Source organism: Equus quagga, chromosome 18, assembly GCF_021613505.1.
Source record: "Equus quagga isolate Etosha38 chromosome 18, UCLA_HA_Equagga_1.0, whole genome shotgun sequence".
NCBI lineage: Eukaryota > Metazoa > Chordata > Mammalia > Perissodactyla > Equidae > Equus > Equus quagga.
Window position 1 is genome coordinate 49148445 of NC_060284.1, and position 16974 is coordinate 49165418.

Genomic DNA, 16974 nt, shown 5'->3' on the forward strand with positions numbered 1-16974 from the left:
AAAACAACTCTAATTAGAGAATGAGGCTACATTCCAAAGCTGCAGATTCCATTCTCCTCCCCCCGGCTCTTCTCTGGCCTGTTTTGGACCCTCTGTAACATGATGTCTGATGGTCGAAACTGTCCTTTCCTCCTAGCCTTGGCAGAAAGCCAGTGCCTAAAGCTACAAACTCCAGCTTTTATCTTCCATCTGCATGGTGATTCGATTGCAAGGAAAGTACTAACAACTAAAGATGTGGAGACATGCACCTCAGAGACAGCTGTGGGAATCAGATTGGATCTGCACTCAGGCCTGCTGGAAATAAAAGACCATTGACTTTGGCATTGGGATGGAAACCTCTGCCAAACACACACATAGGCAAGGCTCTCGCGTGCTCTCTTTCTCTCTCTCTCTCTCTCTCCACACACACACATACACACCTTTCAGAGGACAGGCTCTGTAAAATTCCCCACATATGGCAAACATATTTTAGGGGAAGCACCATGACTAGAGGCCAGTGGGAGAGAAAGAAAGAGAAAAAGAAAATAATGAGAAAAATCTTCAGTAAGTCTAAATTGTTCCAGTCATACTGCTGAGAAAGAATGTGAAGGATTGGAGATGAAAATTATTGGTAAAATCAGCATTATAACATAGCTAAATTCCTTCTCCACTTCAGCTGATTACTAGAACTTACTCTGATGTATGACAATAGCACCTGGGAACGAGTCTTTATACTTAGCTGTAAGTACTTTTCTTAACACATTGGATATATATGAAAAGAGCATATTATATAATATTAAAAAAATATATTTTTATCTAACTCACAATTTCAAAAATTCTTAATTTTACTTGTAAGTAATATTTGGTGAGGGGGGGAATGCAGGTATGTCTAATTTTAACTGGCATTGGCTCCCAACACTTTAAGTATAATTGTTTTCTAAATTCCTATCCTCTCAATTACATATTTAATGATCAAATAAGTGCTTAAATGCACTACAAAACTCCCACTATAAAGGAACTAACAAAAAATCTTGTTAAAATGTAGACAACTGATGTCTACGTTATCTGTTTTATAAGTAAGAATTAATTTACCAATTTTTCTGAAAATAACACCAGAAAAAAATACTCCAACTTCTGCTTTAAAAGAGTTATTGGTAAAAGTTAATCAGATCATCTGAACACAAAATAACCTGCTGATAAAAAGTAGAAGAAACACTGGCCTGATATTCTCAGGGGCCTCATTCTTGAACAGCTTTCTAGAAACTGAGTTTAGATTTTTACCCTGAGAGAGGAGAGAAGGAGGAGAGAGGTGCTGATGTATTATAAGTAGAAAGATGACCGTGGCTACAATGTTGGGAATGGACTATCAATCTGTGAGACCGAGGCAGGAGTAAAAGGGTAATTTACTGGTCCAGGCAAGAAATAATGAGGACCTTGAGGTCAGCTCTGGCTCTCCACGGCCCCTCTGCCATCAGCTCCAGAGGCAGAGGCATGATGAGGGGGCAGAATTAGGTTCCCTCCTCATGAGTACATCTCCTAAAAGTGGTACCTTAGGAAGAAGAAGAAGAGTCCTGGATTTGTCCCCTACAAGCTGTATGACCACAGGTAGCTAATTAAGAAGATATATTTGTTAAGCATTTACTAAGTACTAGGCACCTCTCAGAGATGGTTTTAAGAACATTTCCTAATTTACTTAATCTCTTCATACTTTAATTCATTCATCTGTGAAAGAACAGTAATGCCTAACCCATGCACTGTTTTGAGGATTAAAAGAGAGAGCACATACATGAAAAGGCTTGGTAAATCTTACACATTTAAAACATTAGTTTTCTAATAAATATGACTTCTCACTTTTTTTCTAGATCTAAAAATGCTGTGATTATTTTCTTTTCAATCCCCACCTATTGGAGACTCTACAGGTTGTTAAAGACAGTTGTTCATTATTGACTTTTGTATCACAAAACATAAAATAAGAATGCCACACTAGAACACGGCAAATATGAGCCCAGATGCTTAAAATAATAAGTGTTTCAGGGAGACTAGCTTATGTGATTATACATCTACTTGAAAATGGTTCTAAGAGGAAAAAGCCGATACAAGCTTTCACAGTCACAGGATATGGCATGAGGAAGAACTCCTCATCATCCTCCTGAACAAGTGGAAGCTTTACGGCCATTCTAAGGGAACTGATGTCTAACGTTCCTTTCTAGGCACTCTAAGGGCACTAGGCAAGCAGTTCCTATTCAAACTATTTCTATTCAAAAAATGGTGATGAGCAACTATGTGGGACGGTAGCTTATAGCCACTAAACATCGGCTAACACAGATTAGTGCAAAGAGAAAGCAACAAAAAACTAAGGTTTAATTTTATGTTCAAAAGAGCTAATTTTACAGCAAATAAAAGAAAACCTGATCAATATATCAAAGGCATGAAAAAAGTGGGAACATAAAAATTGAACTTTTCCATTTTTTTTAAGTGCAGAAGAACTGACTGTACTGGAAATAAAATACGACTTTTCGGCAAATCAAAAGGAATGAAAAAGAAGATACTTAAGATTCCCTAATCAACGTAATGTGTGGACTTAGGTGGGATCTTCATTTAAACAAGCCAACTGTAAAGGACATTTTGGGGAGAATGAGTGTAATTTGAATATGGACTGGGTATTAGATGATAATATGGAATTACCATTAAATTTATTAGGTGTGATGACGGTATTGTCGTTATGTAAGGAAATTTTCTGTTTATAGAGAAGCACACTGAAACATTTAGGGAGTGAAACACCATGACATGTTGTATCTGCTTTAAAATACTTCAACAAAGAAACCATTGATGAGACAAATTACAAAATGTTAGTAAGTTATGGGAGTACAACATACTATTCTCCCACTCTTCTGTGTATATTTAAATTTTTCTTTATTAAATATTGAAAAGAGGAAAGAAAACCTGATAAATGTCCAGTCCATCCACGGAGGTGTAATAACGTTGGTTGCCCGAGTCAAAGAAGAATGAAATAGCTAAGACCAAGCATGTCTTGGAGTCAGAAAGACACCTGAGGAAATCTTTCATATTGTCTTCATGGGACAAATTGTGGAATGTGGGCTGAAGAGTACTTCCCTCAGATCTTATTGGCAAACTATTGAAATCCCCCCGAGGGAGCTGAAGTCAGGGAGGGGAGGAAGGGAATTGCGAGACAGTTTAGAGTTGCACTAAGGCCACTGAGGAAACATCAGTTACCCCCAATCTCTGACTAGGCCCACAACCACTTTGGGAACCAATGACTCGTTATGTACTATAAAAAAAACCAAGGGGGAGGGGAATTTTATTATCCCTCATTTATGAGGGAGTTCTTACAAAGTCTCCCATATTGTGGGTTACTCTTTCAATTGCTGTTTTCAACAACCAAGTCCCGTGTGGAAGAAGAAACCTCAATTATTGCAACGTTTAGATGCTTATGGAGTTCACTGCCAAAAATCCATTACAAAGGAAAAAAATTATAATATGGTAATCATTTCTTGGGGGTATGAGCTCAAAGTACAAGTATTGAATGAGGTTATAAATAAGCCTTTAAATTTAAAGATCACTTAAAAAAGCAATCTGGCAAGTGGTTACTTTATAGAGATTAGACATTTTCACCTATAAGAAGTATAGAAATAGGTACTGAGAATACAATTTTTAGAAACTATCACATAAAGATCAAAAGAAAGCTTGTATCAAAAACAGCTTAGACGGAGTGAAGAGGATATGCTTTGGAAAATGCATTAGATGACTCAAAAAGTGGCTCTAAAAATGACCAGCATTATAATATCAGAGCTGGATGTAAAGAGTTTGAATAAACATTGTTTCATGAAAGATGAGAGGCACACTCCTTTCAGAGATAATGTGAGAGCGCTTCTGAGATAGGACAACTGAGAGGGTGAGAAATCTGGGGACAAGCAGTTTGAAAAAGGGAAGCCCTGTGGGGTAAGGGTCTGTAGGTAAGGACGGTACATCATGAAAGTCTCCAGGTATTTGAAGAGCAGTCATGTGGAAGACAGAGTTGATTTATTATGTATTTTTAGAGAGCAGAAATTAAATGAATAGGTGGAAATTGTAGGGAGGCAGGTGTTTGTTCAATATAAGGAAGTACTTTATAACAATTAGAGCTGTCCAAGACTGAATTTGAAAAGTCATGCATAAGTAAAGGCTTCCTGACCAACTGTAAGGAAGGAAATTGAGGTAAATTGCCTTTATGGTCATTTTAATGATTAGATTCTATTATTTTCTCCAGTTATCTCCAAGCTGGCAACAAGTTTAAGTGGATAACTCCATTTATTTTTTGAAGATATTCCTTTCATTTATTACTTATTTTTTAAATGGTTGCTCTATGTGAATCATTACATTAAGTTCTATGGGTGATCAAACATACATAAAAATAATGACTGTCAGAAGTTTATGATCAAGGAAGGAGATATACACGTGCATAACATCTATCACACATATATACATGTTAACACATGCCAAAACACGCATAACATACCTCCTTGGCTGTGGCTTTGTCACAAGGTTAAAGCAGATATGTAACGAGGGCATGATCCAGTTAAAATTTTTGTCTTCTTTGCTAGGGAGTCTCTTAAGTGCCCTGACTCTAATCCAGGCTCTCTGCCTGTCCAACAGTAAACTGATTCATCCATAGTGAAGATATGAGTCAAATATTTTGGCTTTATTCTGAAGCCTTTCTTGGCTTGGACTCAAGACACTGGACATTGTCTTGCAATTTCCCAGCTAGTTCTCTCAAATCTTCTCAAAAGCTATTATGCAAAGAATGAACAATGGGAATTACCCAATGGACCTTCCAAATGCAATACCTAATAAAGCAACATTGGAGTTATGTAAAATCATTAGTCACTAGATTCTATCTTTGATCACCAGGAGATTAGTCAACAGCATGAATTTATCAGTTTGAATGCAACCCAGTATAGAAAAACCATTCCAGGGTACGAAGTACCAATGACATACAACTTTTTGGTATATGAAGCACTATACATTTACCAAGTATAGTAGAGCAAAGTTGAAAAATACTATTGGACTAAAATGATACTTAATGATATGAATACAGGGAAAACATTAAAATGAAACAATCAAATTTGATGAAGTCACTTCTGAACAATTTTTTAAAACCCACAAACAGGAGCTATATATCCCACCCAAGTGTTTCCTCAAATAATCTGAAAACAAAAGTTTTCTCAGTTCTAATCTGAGAAGCTGACCTGAGATTGTTGGAAAAGGATGCTCTTCTCCGGGTTTATGCCGCAGGCGAGAAGAGCAGCCGTCATGTCCAAGATGCTCTGCCGAAGGACGGCTGGGTCTTGAGGGACAGTGATGGAGTGTAGGTCAACAATGCTGTACAGCACGGAGCCATGCTCGTTCTGTAATTTCACCCAGCTCTCAATGGCTCCCAGGTAATTGCCGAGGTGGGGGATTCCTGTAGGCTGAATGCCAGAGAATATTCGCTTCATGGCATCTTTCTGGAACAGAGGAAAACAAACATTTTTGCTTTTGAGGCAGAATCCGCAAATCCTATGCCCATGTTACCCTAGCTAGGATAGTCCTATTTTTTAAAACTGCAATCTGATAGTCATCATCCTTACTCATTTATTTTGTGCCTACTCTGGGCAAAGCACTATGTTAGGTGCTAACAGGTACAGAAAATAATAGTTAGAATGTGGGGTTTTTTGCACTCAAAAACTTACAAATACAAAGGCACAAAAGAAAAGGTCTGCATCCCCAAGAGAATGCAATCTAATTGGAGACAGAGGATATATTTATGAAAAGATAAGTAACAGTACAATGTGGCAACATGATCATGACCAGTTTGGAAAGATAAATAGTGGGGTATGAGCAGGAGTTCCCAGGAGGAAAAGATGACTGTGGATCCGGGGGTCAGTGAGCAAGGCTTCAGACAGAGAATCAAATTTCAGTGGAGATTAAAGGGGCCTGAAGGGTTATTCATGTGACTTCATTCATTTTGCAATTAAGGAAATGATAGCCATAGCATTAGGGCTAGAGGCTACTACTATTTACTTAATTCAGTTTTCTTTAAAAGTAATTACTAATATTATAATTCAGTGTACAGGATCTTGGGCTAGAAATTAGGAAGTGTATACTCTATTTCTAATATTACTTCTTGATAAACTTATTTAACTTTTTCATGCTGTCATTTCTTTTTGCTTTTGATAAAATCATACTTCATTTTTTATGTCTTCAAAAGGAGTTTTTAATTCCGTATAATTTTTTAAATTATAAAAACATTTTTGTCACGGTCATATTTTCCTACTGGTTTACACATTCTAATATTGAAGTTATAATAGGAAAATGAGAAGAAAAAATGTAATACAGGGTGAAAAACTGCTATTTTTCCCTTGGATGATTTTTCATTGTATAGTGAAAAGCCCAAAAAAGAATATATATCAGTAAATGTGCTGTAACTAAAAGGTTGTGAAAAAATAAAATGCATTAGTATCATTTTTAACAATAACAAAATATTAATAATAGCCATAATATGCTGCACAACTACTATGTTGCAGGCATTTACCTCAGTGCTTTATATACATTAATGTATTTAATCCTTACCATATCCAATATGGTAGACATACCGTATTTTAATTAGAAGATGTAACTTTAATTTACAGATGAGAAAACTGAGGCTCACAGATCTTAATTGATTGCCCATGATCACATAGCTAGTGGGTAGACTTGGATTTCAAGCCAGGTATCACTGACTTCAAAGCCCATGTATTTCTACAAAGCCCAAAGTCTTTCCACTGGCTACTATGCTTTGCTTAGCCACTATCTATTAAGACTTTATTACATTCATTTCATTAATTTTGAAACTTTTCTATAGGTTTGAAAATTTGCAAAAAAAATTTATGGGGGGAAAAGAGAACATTCTTACACATGTATCTTTGTGTACTGTGTGCCAAGTTTACCTAGTGTCTATACCTAGGAGTAGAATTGCTGGGTCATAAGGTATGCATTATTATATCTTCAAGTGTACTACGGCATGCTAAACTATTCCTAAGTACGAAACAATTTGTAGTTTCTACTATCAATTCCTGTTGCTCCATATCCTCATCAACTCTTTGCCATTCTTTCTATTTTTAGCTAATCTGTTGGAAATGAAGTGGAATCTCATTATGTTTTAACTGCATTTCCTTGATTATTAAAGAAGTTGAGAACTATTTTGGTTATTGGCTTTTTTTATTTCCTCTTCTGTGGAGAGCATATTCAAGATATTTTGCCTATTTTTTTCAGATTGGATTGCCTTTTTATTAAGAGTTTTTATATATTCTGGATACTAATATTTTGACAATTACATGTGTGGCCAATATATTCTCTCTTTGTGTGGCTATTTGTCAACTTTATGTCATCTTTTGATGGAAAGATGCTCTTAATTTTACCAAATATATAATTTTTGACTATAGATGTTTATGTTATACAAGCAATCTTTCAATACCCTGAGGTCATAAAGATATGTATGCGTATACACATATATACATATATAAAACATATGTATGTGCATGTGTGTGTATACTTTAAAGTTTTACATTCAAATCCATATCCATTTGGAGATTTCTGCATATGGTGTGAGGTAGACATCCAATTTCTTTTCTTTTTTTTCCCCCCATATAGATATCTAATTGTTCCAGCACCACTTATTGAAAAAACTGTCTTTCCCCACTGCTCTGGAATGGGGAATAAACAAGTATCTCTATATGTTTGGGTCTGTATCCGGTCTTTCTGCTCTGTCCCATTGGTCTATTTGTCTCTCTCTGCACCAGTATCACAATTGCCTTTTTAATAAGTCTTGGGACCTGGTGGAGCAAGTCTTCCTACCTACTTCTTGAAGAGTATCTTACCCTCTCTAGGCCCTTTACACTTCTCAATGCATTTTAGAATCATCCTGTCAAGTTCCAAGAGAAAAAAGAAAAACTGTTGGGGTTTTTGATTGGGATTCCATTGAGTCCACAGATTGCTTTGGGGAAAACTTACACCTTTATAATATTGGGTCCTCCAATCCAGGAAACCATATAGTATATGAGGATCTAATGTAAAACATGGTGACTATAGTTGATAACACTGTACTCTATAGTTGAAATTTGCTTGGAGAGTAGAACTTAAATGTTCTCACCAAAAAAGAACAAAAACAGATAAATATGTGAGGTGATAGACGTGTTAATTAACTAGATGGGGGAACTCTTTTCACAGTGTATATGTGTATCAAATCACCATGACGTATACTTTAAATACTTTATAATTTTATTTGTCAATTATGTCAATAAAACTGAAATAAAAAAGAAAGTGACATAAAAAAAAGTCCTTATCTTTATACCTAACACTAGCTCCTAACAGCTAATCTACTTTAGATATGTGAGTGCCAAGGCTACTTAAATTTTGCCCTTTCCTTTCCCCAAGAATTCCAAATCCTACAAATACAGTCTATTTTCCCTGTATCTGCTTATTTTCCTCTCTACTCCTGAGATAATAGCCCTAAAATAGAATGCTACATCACAGTTCCAGGGTCCAGAATTGCACTTGATTTAAGTACCCAGGAGACCTACAAGATTTGTGGCTCCAAGGACATGAAAAATATCTTTTAAGTAACTAGAACAAATATAATCTTCTCACTTAAAACCATACACACACACACACACACACACACTACGCCTTCAAATGACTAACTCCCCAAACCATAATTTAGAAGCATTATTTTAAAAATAGTTTGTAGTTGAGAACTGAGGCTGGGAGGACAGAGACAGAGAGCGAGAGGAGTCAGCATAGGATAAATACATATCAGTGAGGCTTCCTCCAGGACCTTGGGACCTTAACCAGCTCTGGGTTCCTGATATGGGAACAAGCAAAGGAGCTTTCAGTGAGGTAAAAAATGATGAATGGGCTTTAGGGGCTGATTGATGAAGAGAGAAAGCACAGCAGAAAAACAAGCTTTGAACTTAATAAATGAGAGAGAAAAAAACCACCATGCAGAAATGCCTGACCTAGGACAAAGAGGGACTGTTTATGCTAGTGTAGAGGGTTATGAAGACTAGGAATATCAAGCTGAAAAAGTGAATATGAATATTTCCACATAAATTCCTTCATGGTCAAACTAAGGAATTATTCCCCAGGAGAAATGGAGAAACTAAGTCTTGAGAAAACTCAAAGAGAAAAGCACTAGAGGACAGACTGTGGGAAAAAGACTTGTGACCAGTGGGAATGGACCAGACATGATCTAATACATCCTTTTCATTCTCTAGTTTCTGTGATTCTATACATCCATGCAGAGGGAATGATGTTATCAAGAAATAAGAGCAACAAGAAATGTTTTGTTCGATTTGCAAGGAGCTATTAAAAATACAGCCTCTAAATGAGAACTGGATTCCTGGCCTTAAAAATATACAGAGAGCGTCCTGGTCTTCAGTGGTGAGTTTATGTTCCCATCTGTTCCCCCAGCAAGAGTCAGCAGGCAGCCTGCCGGCATGGCAGGGGACATACGCCTGGTACCATGAAATCACGAGGCTGGAATGTGGAGTTTGGGTGGTGGGAGGATGGGGGTTCTGTGTTCAAAAGCACAAGCATTGGAAAAGAATGAAAATGAAAGGAGCACGGGCTTCCCAGTGGACAGGAGGCAAACCACAAAGAAAACAGCTTCAAGACTAGCCCGCAGGCATCCACTCACAGGGAAGTCCGGAGCATCAACCTACAGTTCCATCGCAATGCACAGAGCATTGAAAAGGAGCATTTTACAAAAGAGGTCTTCATTTTTATTTCAGGTGTATTTCCTTAACAAATGCCACTTCCAATCAATACATTCATTGGCTCATTTTGTTGCAGAATCAGCATTACCAATGGGCAGCTCCAGCCCTGGAATTTGATGTAGTATTCCAGAAGAGAGGGTGGGTGTTCAAATCAAAGGGAGAAAATACTTATCAGTCTGACAGATGTAGCTAAAACTATTCCTGACCTAAGGTACCGAGCATATCCAGAATTCATAATTATCTTAATTTTAATTACTGCACCCAAAAGCAATTGAAAAATCCCAAGCTGCTAATTATGGTAAAAGATAATTTTTGTGATTAACTAAAGAGAGCTTCTGTCTTTAATCCCAAGTGAATAAAATACATTAAAAGAAGGCTGCCTACACTTTCAACTTTGGTATGGTGGTGGGAACCAAAGACTTCAACTAAAGATTTCAAGACTCTTAATTGCAAAGTTCTGTTTGTATCCAACTGTAACATCAATCGTTCATTCATCACACCTGTCCTAACTATAATCCAAGGTAAAACCTTGGCTGAACAACCACTATGTCTAACTGGTTCCATGAATGGCATGTTATCAGACTGTGATAAAAAAGTAATCAACATTATCAACTAATTGGGATGAAAATTTCCTTCTATAAGACTATTTATTCTTCTTGTGTATAAATAAAAAATACAGCTTAAGACTCTCACTCTTTAGCTCTCTGTTCGTGTTTCTCTTCTATCATTTATGTCATGCTACTCTCTCAATCCTAGGCTCCTCAAATATAGCTTCAACATGTTCTTGTAAATGCCTCTACTACTAATTAGTGATTTAAGAGCTGAAACAGAGGAGCCCCGGCTTAGGAAAATAGCACTTCAGCCCTGACTGGGAGGAGCCAGGTGCTCCTCTGAAGTTTTCCTTGGCCACAGCTCAGCATTGTTCTGTCACAGTCAGCTCTTTCTTCCAGAAAGTACAGCGAGCCCTGGGTCTGGTGAGAAAATGCTGATTCAGCACCAACAAAAATGGGTTCATTTCTGCTTAGAAATAAAACCAGATGCTCAGACGTGGGAATCAATATAGTAAATATTAATACAATATGAGAGAAAGCAGGTCTTATATTACCCCCAAACAAGGAACAATATGTAGGCCAATAATTAAAACTGAAGGAAAAATTATTTTTAAAAAGAAAAAAGGAGAAAGGAGTCACTAAGCCATTAGACTATGAATTCCTTAAGGGCACAGATGATAAACACTTAATATATATTGTTAGGCTGGTGAAAGAGTTTAAAAGGAATAAATTTGATTTTAAAAAAAGTTTCCTACAGACTTATTTAAGCCACTTCCAAATTTCAAGAGCTGTGCATCTATTTACTGTACATGCACTGAGCTATCCTTCCATCAGGTTACGGAATGCTTTTGCAGATGTACTTTCCTTCTTGTGATGAACTTTAGCTATCAGAAACATTCCCTGGCATTCGTATGCACCTCATCTCATTTGATGGAGGTAGGAATTATTGACCTCACCTTCCAGGGAAGAACAGTGCAAGGTTAAATAACCTGCACAAGATCACAGGCAGGTAGGTCAGATCTGGATCCAAGCTCTCTCCACCAGACCCCAAGCTCTGTCTGTCTCCTTCCTTCACAGTGGGCTGCATCCAGTTTAGAAATTCTCAACTTCAAGGTTGGCCTGGCCTTTAAGTACCCTCACTCCCACCAACACCTCCTTCCACACACACGCTTCTCAGAAGGGAAAAGTGTCCTGCAGAGATGTTCACCAAAAGGCCAAGGGCACACAGCTGGTGGTACAGCTGGGACCAGGGTCTGGAACTCCAGAGCTCAGCCCACCAGACCACAGAACGCTCTTCTTCGGGTTTGTACACTTATCATGTTCTTTTCTTCTGTAGCTATTTCTTTTGTACCTCAACACCTCTTTGGGCTTATATTCTTCAAGTCTTTCTTTTCTGGTTTTTTTTTTTCTTATATGCCAAACAGCAACTCAGCAAGTGTCTCCCCAACAGAGATGATAAAATATAAAGTCTGGGGACTTTGGCTCCCAGGGGAGATTCCATTGTCCGCTCAGGGCAGTTAAGCTACATTTAAATGCAAAAGTTGTGTGTAGGTACAGAAGAAACTGGCAAGTCCCTTTAGTTTTCATTGGAAAGGTGATTAAAACCAAATTAACATACTATCTACATATGACATAAATAATTATAACATGATATGTAGTGACAATTACTTTTAATTCCTAATGATAACACTGCTCACTAAACCAAATCAGCAAGGGTCAAGTTTTGACATAAATATCTTCACCATCACTGCCTATGTATTTTTATATTGAATGGAACAGTAAATACAGGCAAGAGATCAAGAAGTACCAAAATTCTAAAAGCATAAAGAATTGTCTGATATGCTTAAAAAAAGAATAGCTTTTCCTTATAAGAAAATTCAAACATTGATCTTAGAGTGTTAGAGAGATCATCCTGGGAAGAAATGATTTTATCGTTGCCTCTTGTGGCCAACTAAAGGCTTATCCTACTACCCATTATCACTGATCACACATCTACATCAATGCCGGCCTGATATCCCATCTTCCCAGATGTCCCAGCTCACGGTCTGAGAACATTTCTCCTTTGGCCAGCAACTGAGAGATTTGGCTCCCCACACCAGAGTCCTCAGGCTGTTACTAAATGTGTGAGGATTAGATTACACTAGTTTTAAAACTTTTCTTTTTTAGTTACATACCCTTTTTCAAATACAATATTCCTACTAGATGTGCCCAATATGTAGAAGAGTCCAAAGGAAAGCTGGGTAGGTGGATGGATAATGGGAGTTAGTGAGGCAGCCTCGGCGGGCAGGCCCCTGCCTGCTCTTCTGCCCACATCCAGCCAGCCTTTGAGGGGGCTTTCTAGAGCACACATTTGAAAACCACTTGATTCAACACATTTTCAAAGTATTAATATTTGGTTGAAAATAAAAAATTATCTTCCTCAGGTTGCTGGAAAATATACAAGAGAAGAAAGTTCTTAAAAAAGAAAGTGTGGGATTAATGCACATACCACATATGCTGACTGCACTCTATGTGTAATTCTTCTCATTTCTTCCTCTGGGTTAAGGTTCAAACTTTGAGTGGCCGTTAACGCCCTTCCCAGTCATCCTCCACCATCCTCCATGAGAAGCTGACCTAGTTATTTGCCATTCTTGTACAGCTCATTCTCCTCTGCATTCAGACTGTTCCATTATCCTGGAATGCCCTTTAACCCTTTCTTGGCCTGGGGAATGCCCCTTGGTCTTCAAGGCCTAAACATGTCTCCCTGATTCTAAACTTCTTAAACATATGCCTTCTCCCTAATACACACACACACACACACGGAGTCAGTCTCTCTCTCTCTCTCTCTCTCTCCAGGCAGAACAGATATCTCCTTCATCAGTTTTTCATTATTGCACATATCACATTGGTAACTTGGTAAACATTTTCTTATTTGCTTAGTAAATATTTTCCCACCTTGAATATGAGCTCCTCTAGGGCAGATGCTGTCATTTTCATCTTTATATCCCCAGGACATGGCAGTGCCAGGTACATTGTGAGCACGTAATAAATGTTAGCAGAATGAATGACAAGTCTTTTTCCCGCCTCTTTGGTTCCAAATGTAAAGGGCAAAATAACTATAAATAAAATGAACCAAATGTTCCAGTTATAAGCAGTTCCTAAACAAGTTATGTTCTAAGAGTTTGTTTGAAAATTGGTTCTCTGAAACTCAGAAACTCAATTCTTTAAATGGTGGTTAAGCTCCCGGAAGTCAGCCCATTGAAGCCTCATCGGGTCCACAGTATTTCAGAAGAATGGTTTTAACACTACCATTTCAGCTGTACCTACATACCATTCATAAAATTGTTTCTGTGGGAAAGTGAAATCCTTGGTCCATTCTGGGACACCAGAAACCCACCCAGTAGTGGCTCTGATTTTGAAGCAGAAAGGGCTTAAGGGGAGCAATCTGGTAAGAAGAGGAGGTTGCATTTGCATATAGAGTATACTTTTAAAATTAGATTGTATGATTACTTGGAGCTGGGGCAGTATATTAACGCTTCCTCAAGCATCCATTAGCTTTCCTAACACTGATATTGTGAGTTTGGACTGCCCTGGAAGCAGCTGCCCCGGTTGCCATTGTTAGGAAAGAAAGAGCACAAGGAAGGTGGAAGGAGAGCATTAGAGCAGAGGTTCTCATGGTATGTTCCTGGTACCAGCAGCATCACCATAACAGGGAACTTGTATAAATTTCTGGGTCCCAATCAAGACCAACTGACTCAGAAATTCTAAGGGTAGGCTTATCCCAGAAGAAGAAATGAGAAGAGTTGTGCAATCTGTGCTTTAACAAGCCTTCAGGTAATTCTAATGGACGCTCCAGTTTGAAAGAGGTTTTTGAGCACCAAAATCTATTCTTAAAATTCACTTCAACTACATAAAATGAGGTCCAGATGAAAACATTATGAATGAAAAAGAGAAAATACCTTCTAAGCCAACAGTTCTCAATCGTGGCTGCACAGTGATCACCTGGGAGCTTTAAAAAATACTAATGCCTGGGTCCCATCCTCAGAGATTCTAATTTAATCAGTTTGGGGTTTGGCGTGAGCATCGGGAGTTTTAAAACTCCCCAGGTGATTCTAATGTGCAGCCAAGATAGAAAAACCACTGTTCTAAGCCAACTACGACATAATTATTCTCCAAAGCTGCCAACCTGCTAGGAAACACATATACACACACACACAAAAATAAAAAGACTGTAAAATTGTGATAAGTAAGTTCAGTTGCTTATAATTTACATTTCAAATAATAAGACCGCTGAGATAGTTATTTATTAAGGCATAGTCAGAGGCCTCTTTGGCTGCAGACAGTTCTGATATCATATTCGGCAGCTATGAAGGTCAGCAGATTATGAAGGTGTGGTTATACCCTCTACGTTGGCAAGAAAAGACACAAATGACAACAAGTAAGCACAGCATCTTCCACAGTTCGGTAGACTTACTTGGCAATGTCCAGTTCCAGAAACCCTTATGGCTCAGGGATTCAGGAAGCATATGCAGCCCAGACTTCACCAAGAAAATAACCCCACGAAGAAGGTTTTGACATCAGAATTGTAATGGATAGAAAACAAACTTATCTCTGCATAGAATACTCTTTCCTACCCATTTTCCTGCCTGGCAAATTCTCTAACTCTGATCCCTATCAGAGAGTTTGAATTCAACACTCAACCAGCTGTAGGTGGGTTTCATGGTTAGCTCAGTTGGTTGACCGAAACCTGGACTAACAACAGGTGGCCTTGGCTAAGTGAAGCTGAGATACCAGAAATTGTTATATACAATGTCCGAAATAAGTCCATGACTATCTCAACCATTCTGAACCTTAGAGAGAGATACAGGGTGAATTTCTTACAAGGCACTCATACTACAAACAGAGAAAAAAATTTCTAAAGTTATTTTCCTGGCATAAAGATAGTTCACAAAAAAAGAGAGAATCTCTCTGGCTATCCCAACCACTCTTGGAGAAAGAAGTATCATTTTCCAGCCATCCATGGCTCCCCTTCTCACCACCCAACCTGTAGATTGATACAATCCCCAGGTCATTTCAACAACACTGGCATCAGTTCAGACCCTTTTGTCAGCTCATATTGTTGACTCATCTTTAGAATCAGTTAGAAAAATGACAAAGTCAAGCAGTAAAATATGATTAGGATAACTTGCTTGGTTATTAATCACGGTTAAGAAGGAGGCTCCAGCACCAAGTTACCTGATTTGAAGTCCTGGTTCTATTACTTACATGGCCTTGAGCGCCTACCAAATGGGGATAAATCATATACGTCCCTCACAGAGTGGCTGGGGTGATTGTAAGGAGTTTATTAACGCAAAGTGCTCAGTGCCTGGCATGCAAGCTCTTCATAAGTTATCTGGCCATTTATGGAGGTCAAAATTTTAAGTGTTTATGTATTTTGACCCAACCATTCAACGTACAGAAGTCTGTTCTTCAAAATACTCATACAAGAATGTAAGGACACCTGGCATGCCCTACCTCATTATTTAATAACAGAGGAACTACAAGCAACTAAATGTCTATCAGTAGAGGAAACAGTACACAAATCATAGTTTTATTTTTATATGATGGAATACTATGGAACAGATAAGAAGAATATAAGTACCGAGAGCACAGAGTAGAGGTGAAAAGGGCCCAACTCCGGAGCCAGAAAGCCGAGCCCAATACCTGCTCTGCACTGCGCTGGCTGTGCTTCCTTGTGCAAGCCAGAGAACCTCCTCATCCATAAAATGGGAATAATAATAGCCCCCTCAAGGCCTAAGAACAATGCTTAGCCCACCGTGGTTCTCCACAAACGTTCGTTAAACAGATGAATGTTGACGAGGAAAGAGACCACACATTTCACTTAATAGTGGGCACCCCAAGGACTGGGAGTAACGACTTCCTTTTTGACACTTTTGTACTGTTTAATTTGTTTTGAAGCACATAAACATTTTCTGCAGCCAAATTTTAAAAAGATGCCTAGTTTTTCTGGATACAGCCTGATTATATTGACATGTAACTATAAGAGCCTCATACTAACAGGAATGTCAGTCCTTATCATTTTCATTTTACATAATGGGAAATAAAGTTAAATGATTCATTAAGCTCACATATGAAGTTACTTGTAAGATGAAACTAGAACGGAAACAATCTAGTGTAATAGAAAGGGCACAAGTTTTGAGGATCAGACAGAGCTAGGTTCAAATTCCTTCCACATCTTCCTTCCACATCTACATTCCTTCTATGTCTCCTAGTACCTTGCACAAATTATTTAACTTCTTCTGATCCTCAGTTTTATTATCTGAACAATGAGGTTAACAATAGCAATGGCTAACATTTATTGAGCGCTTACTATGTGCAAAGTACTATAGCAAGAGCTATGAAGGCACCATCTTATTTAATCCTCACAGAAGGCCCTATGAGGAAGGTAATACTATCATCTCGTTTACAGCTAAAGAAACTGAGGCAGAGAGGGGTTCAGTGAGTGGTGCAAACAGGTAAATAGTGGAGTTAGGACTTGAACCTAGGTAGACAAACCTCAGCTGTGTATACTCGAGAGGGAGACAGTGAGAATGTAGCAAGGCACTCAAGAAATTATTTGCTTTTACCCCTCTGACCCAATAAACAATGCTACCTTCTAGAATATACAACCTAAA

General features: G+C 38.1%; 1 protein-coding gene across 1 annotated transcript in view; it reads right to left on the reverse strand.

Annotated features, from left to right (window-relative positions):
* WARS2 (tryptophanyl tRNA synthetase 2, mitochondrial) overlaps positions 1–16974 on the reverse strand; it is an 86730-nt gene that overhangs the window by 40655 nt on the left and 29101 nt on the right. The window contains exon 2 of the mRNA XM_046645801.1: positions 5226–5483. Within this exon, the coding sequence (XP_046501757.1) occupies positions 5226–5483 (258 nt within the window). The remainder of the gene's footprint in view (positions 1–5225; positions 5484–16974) is intronic.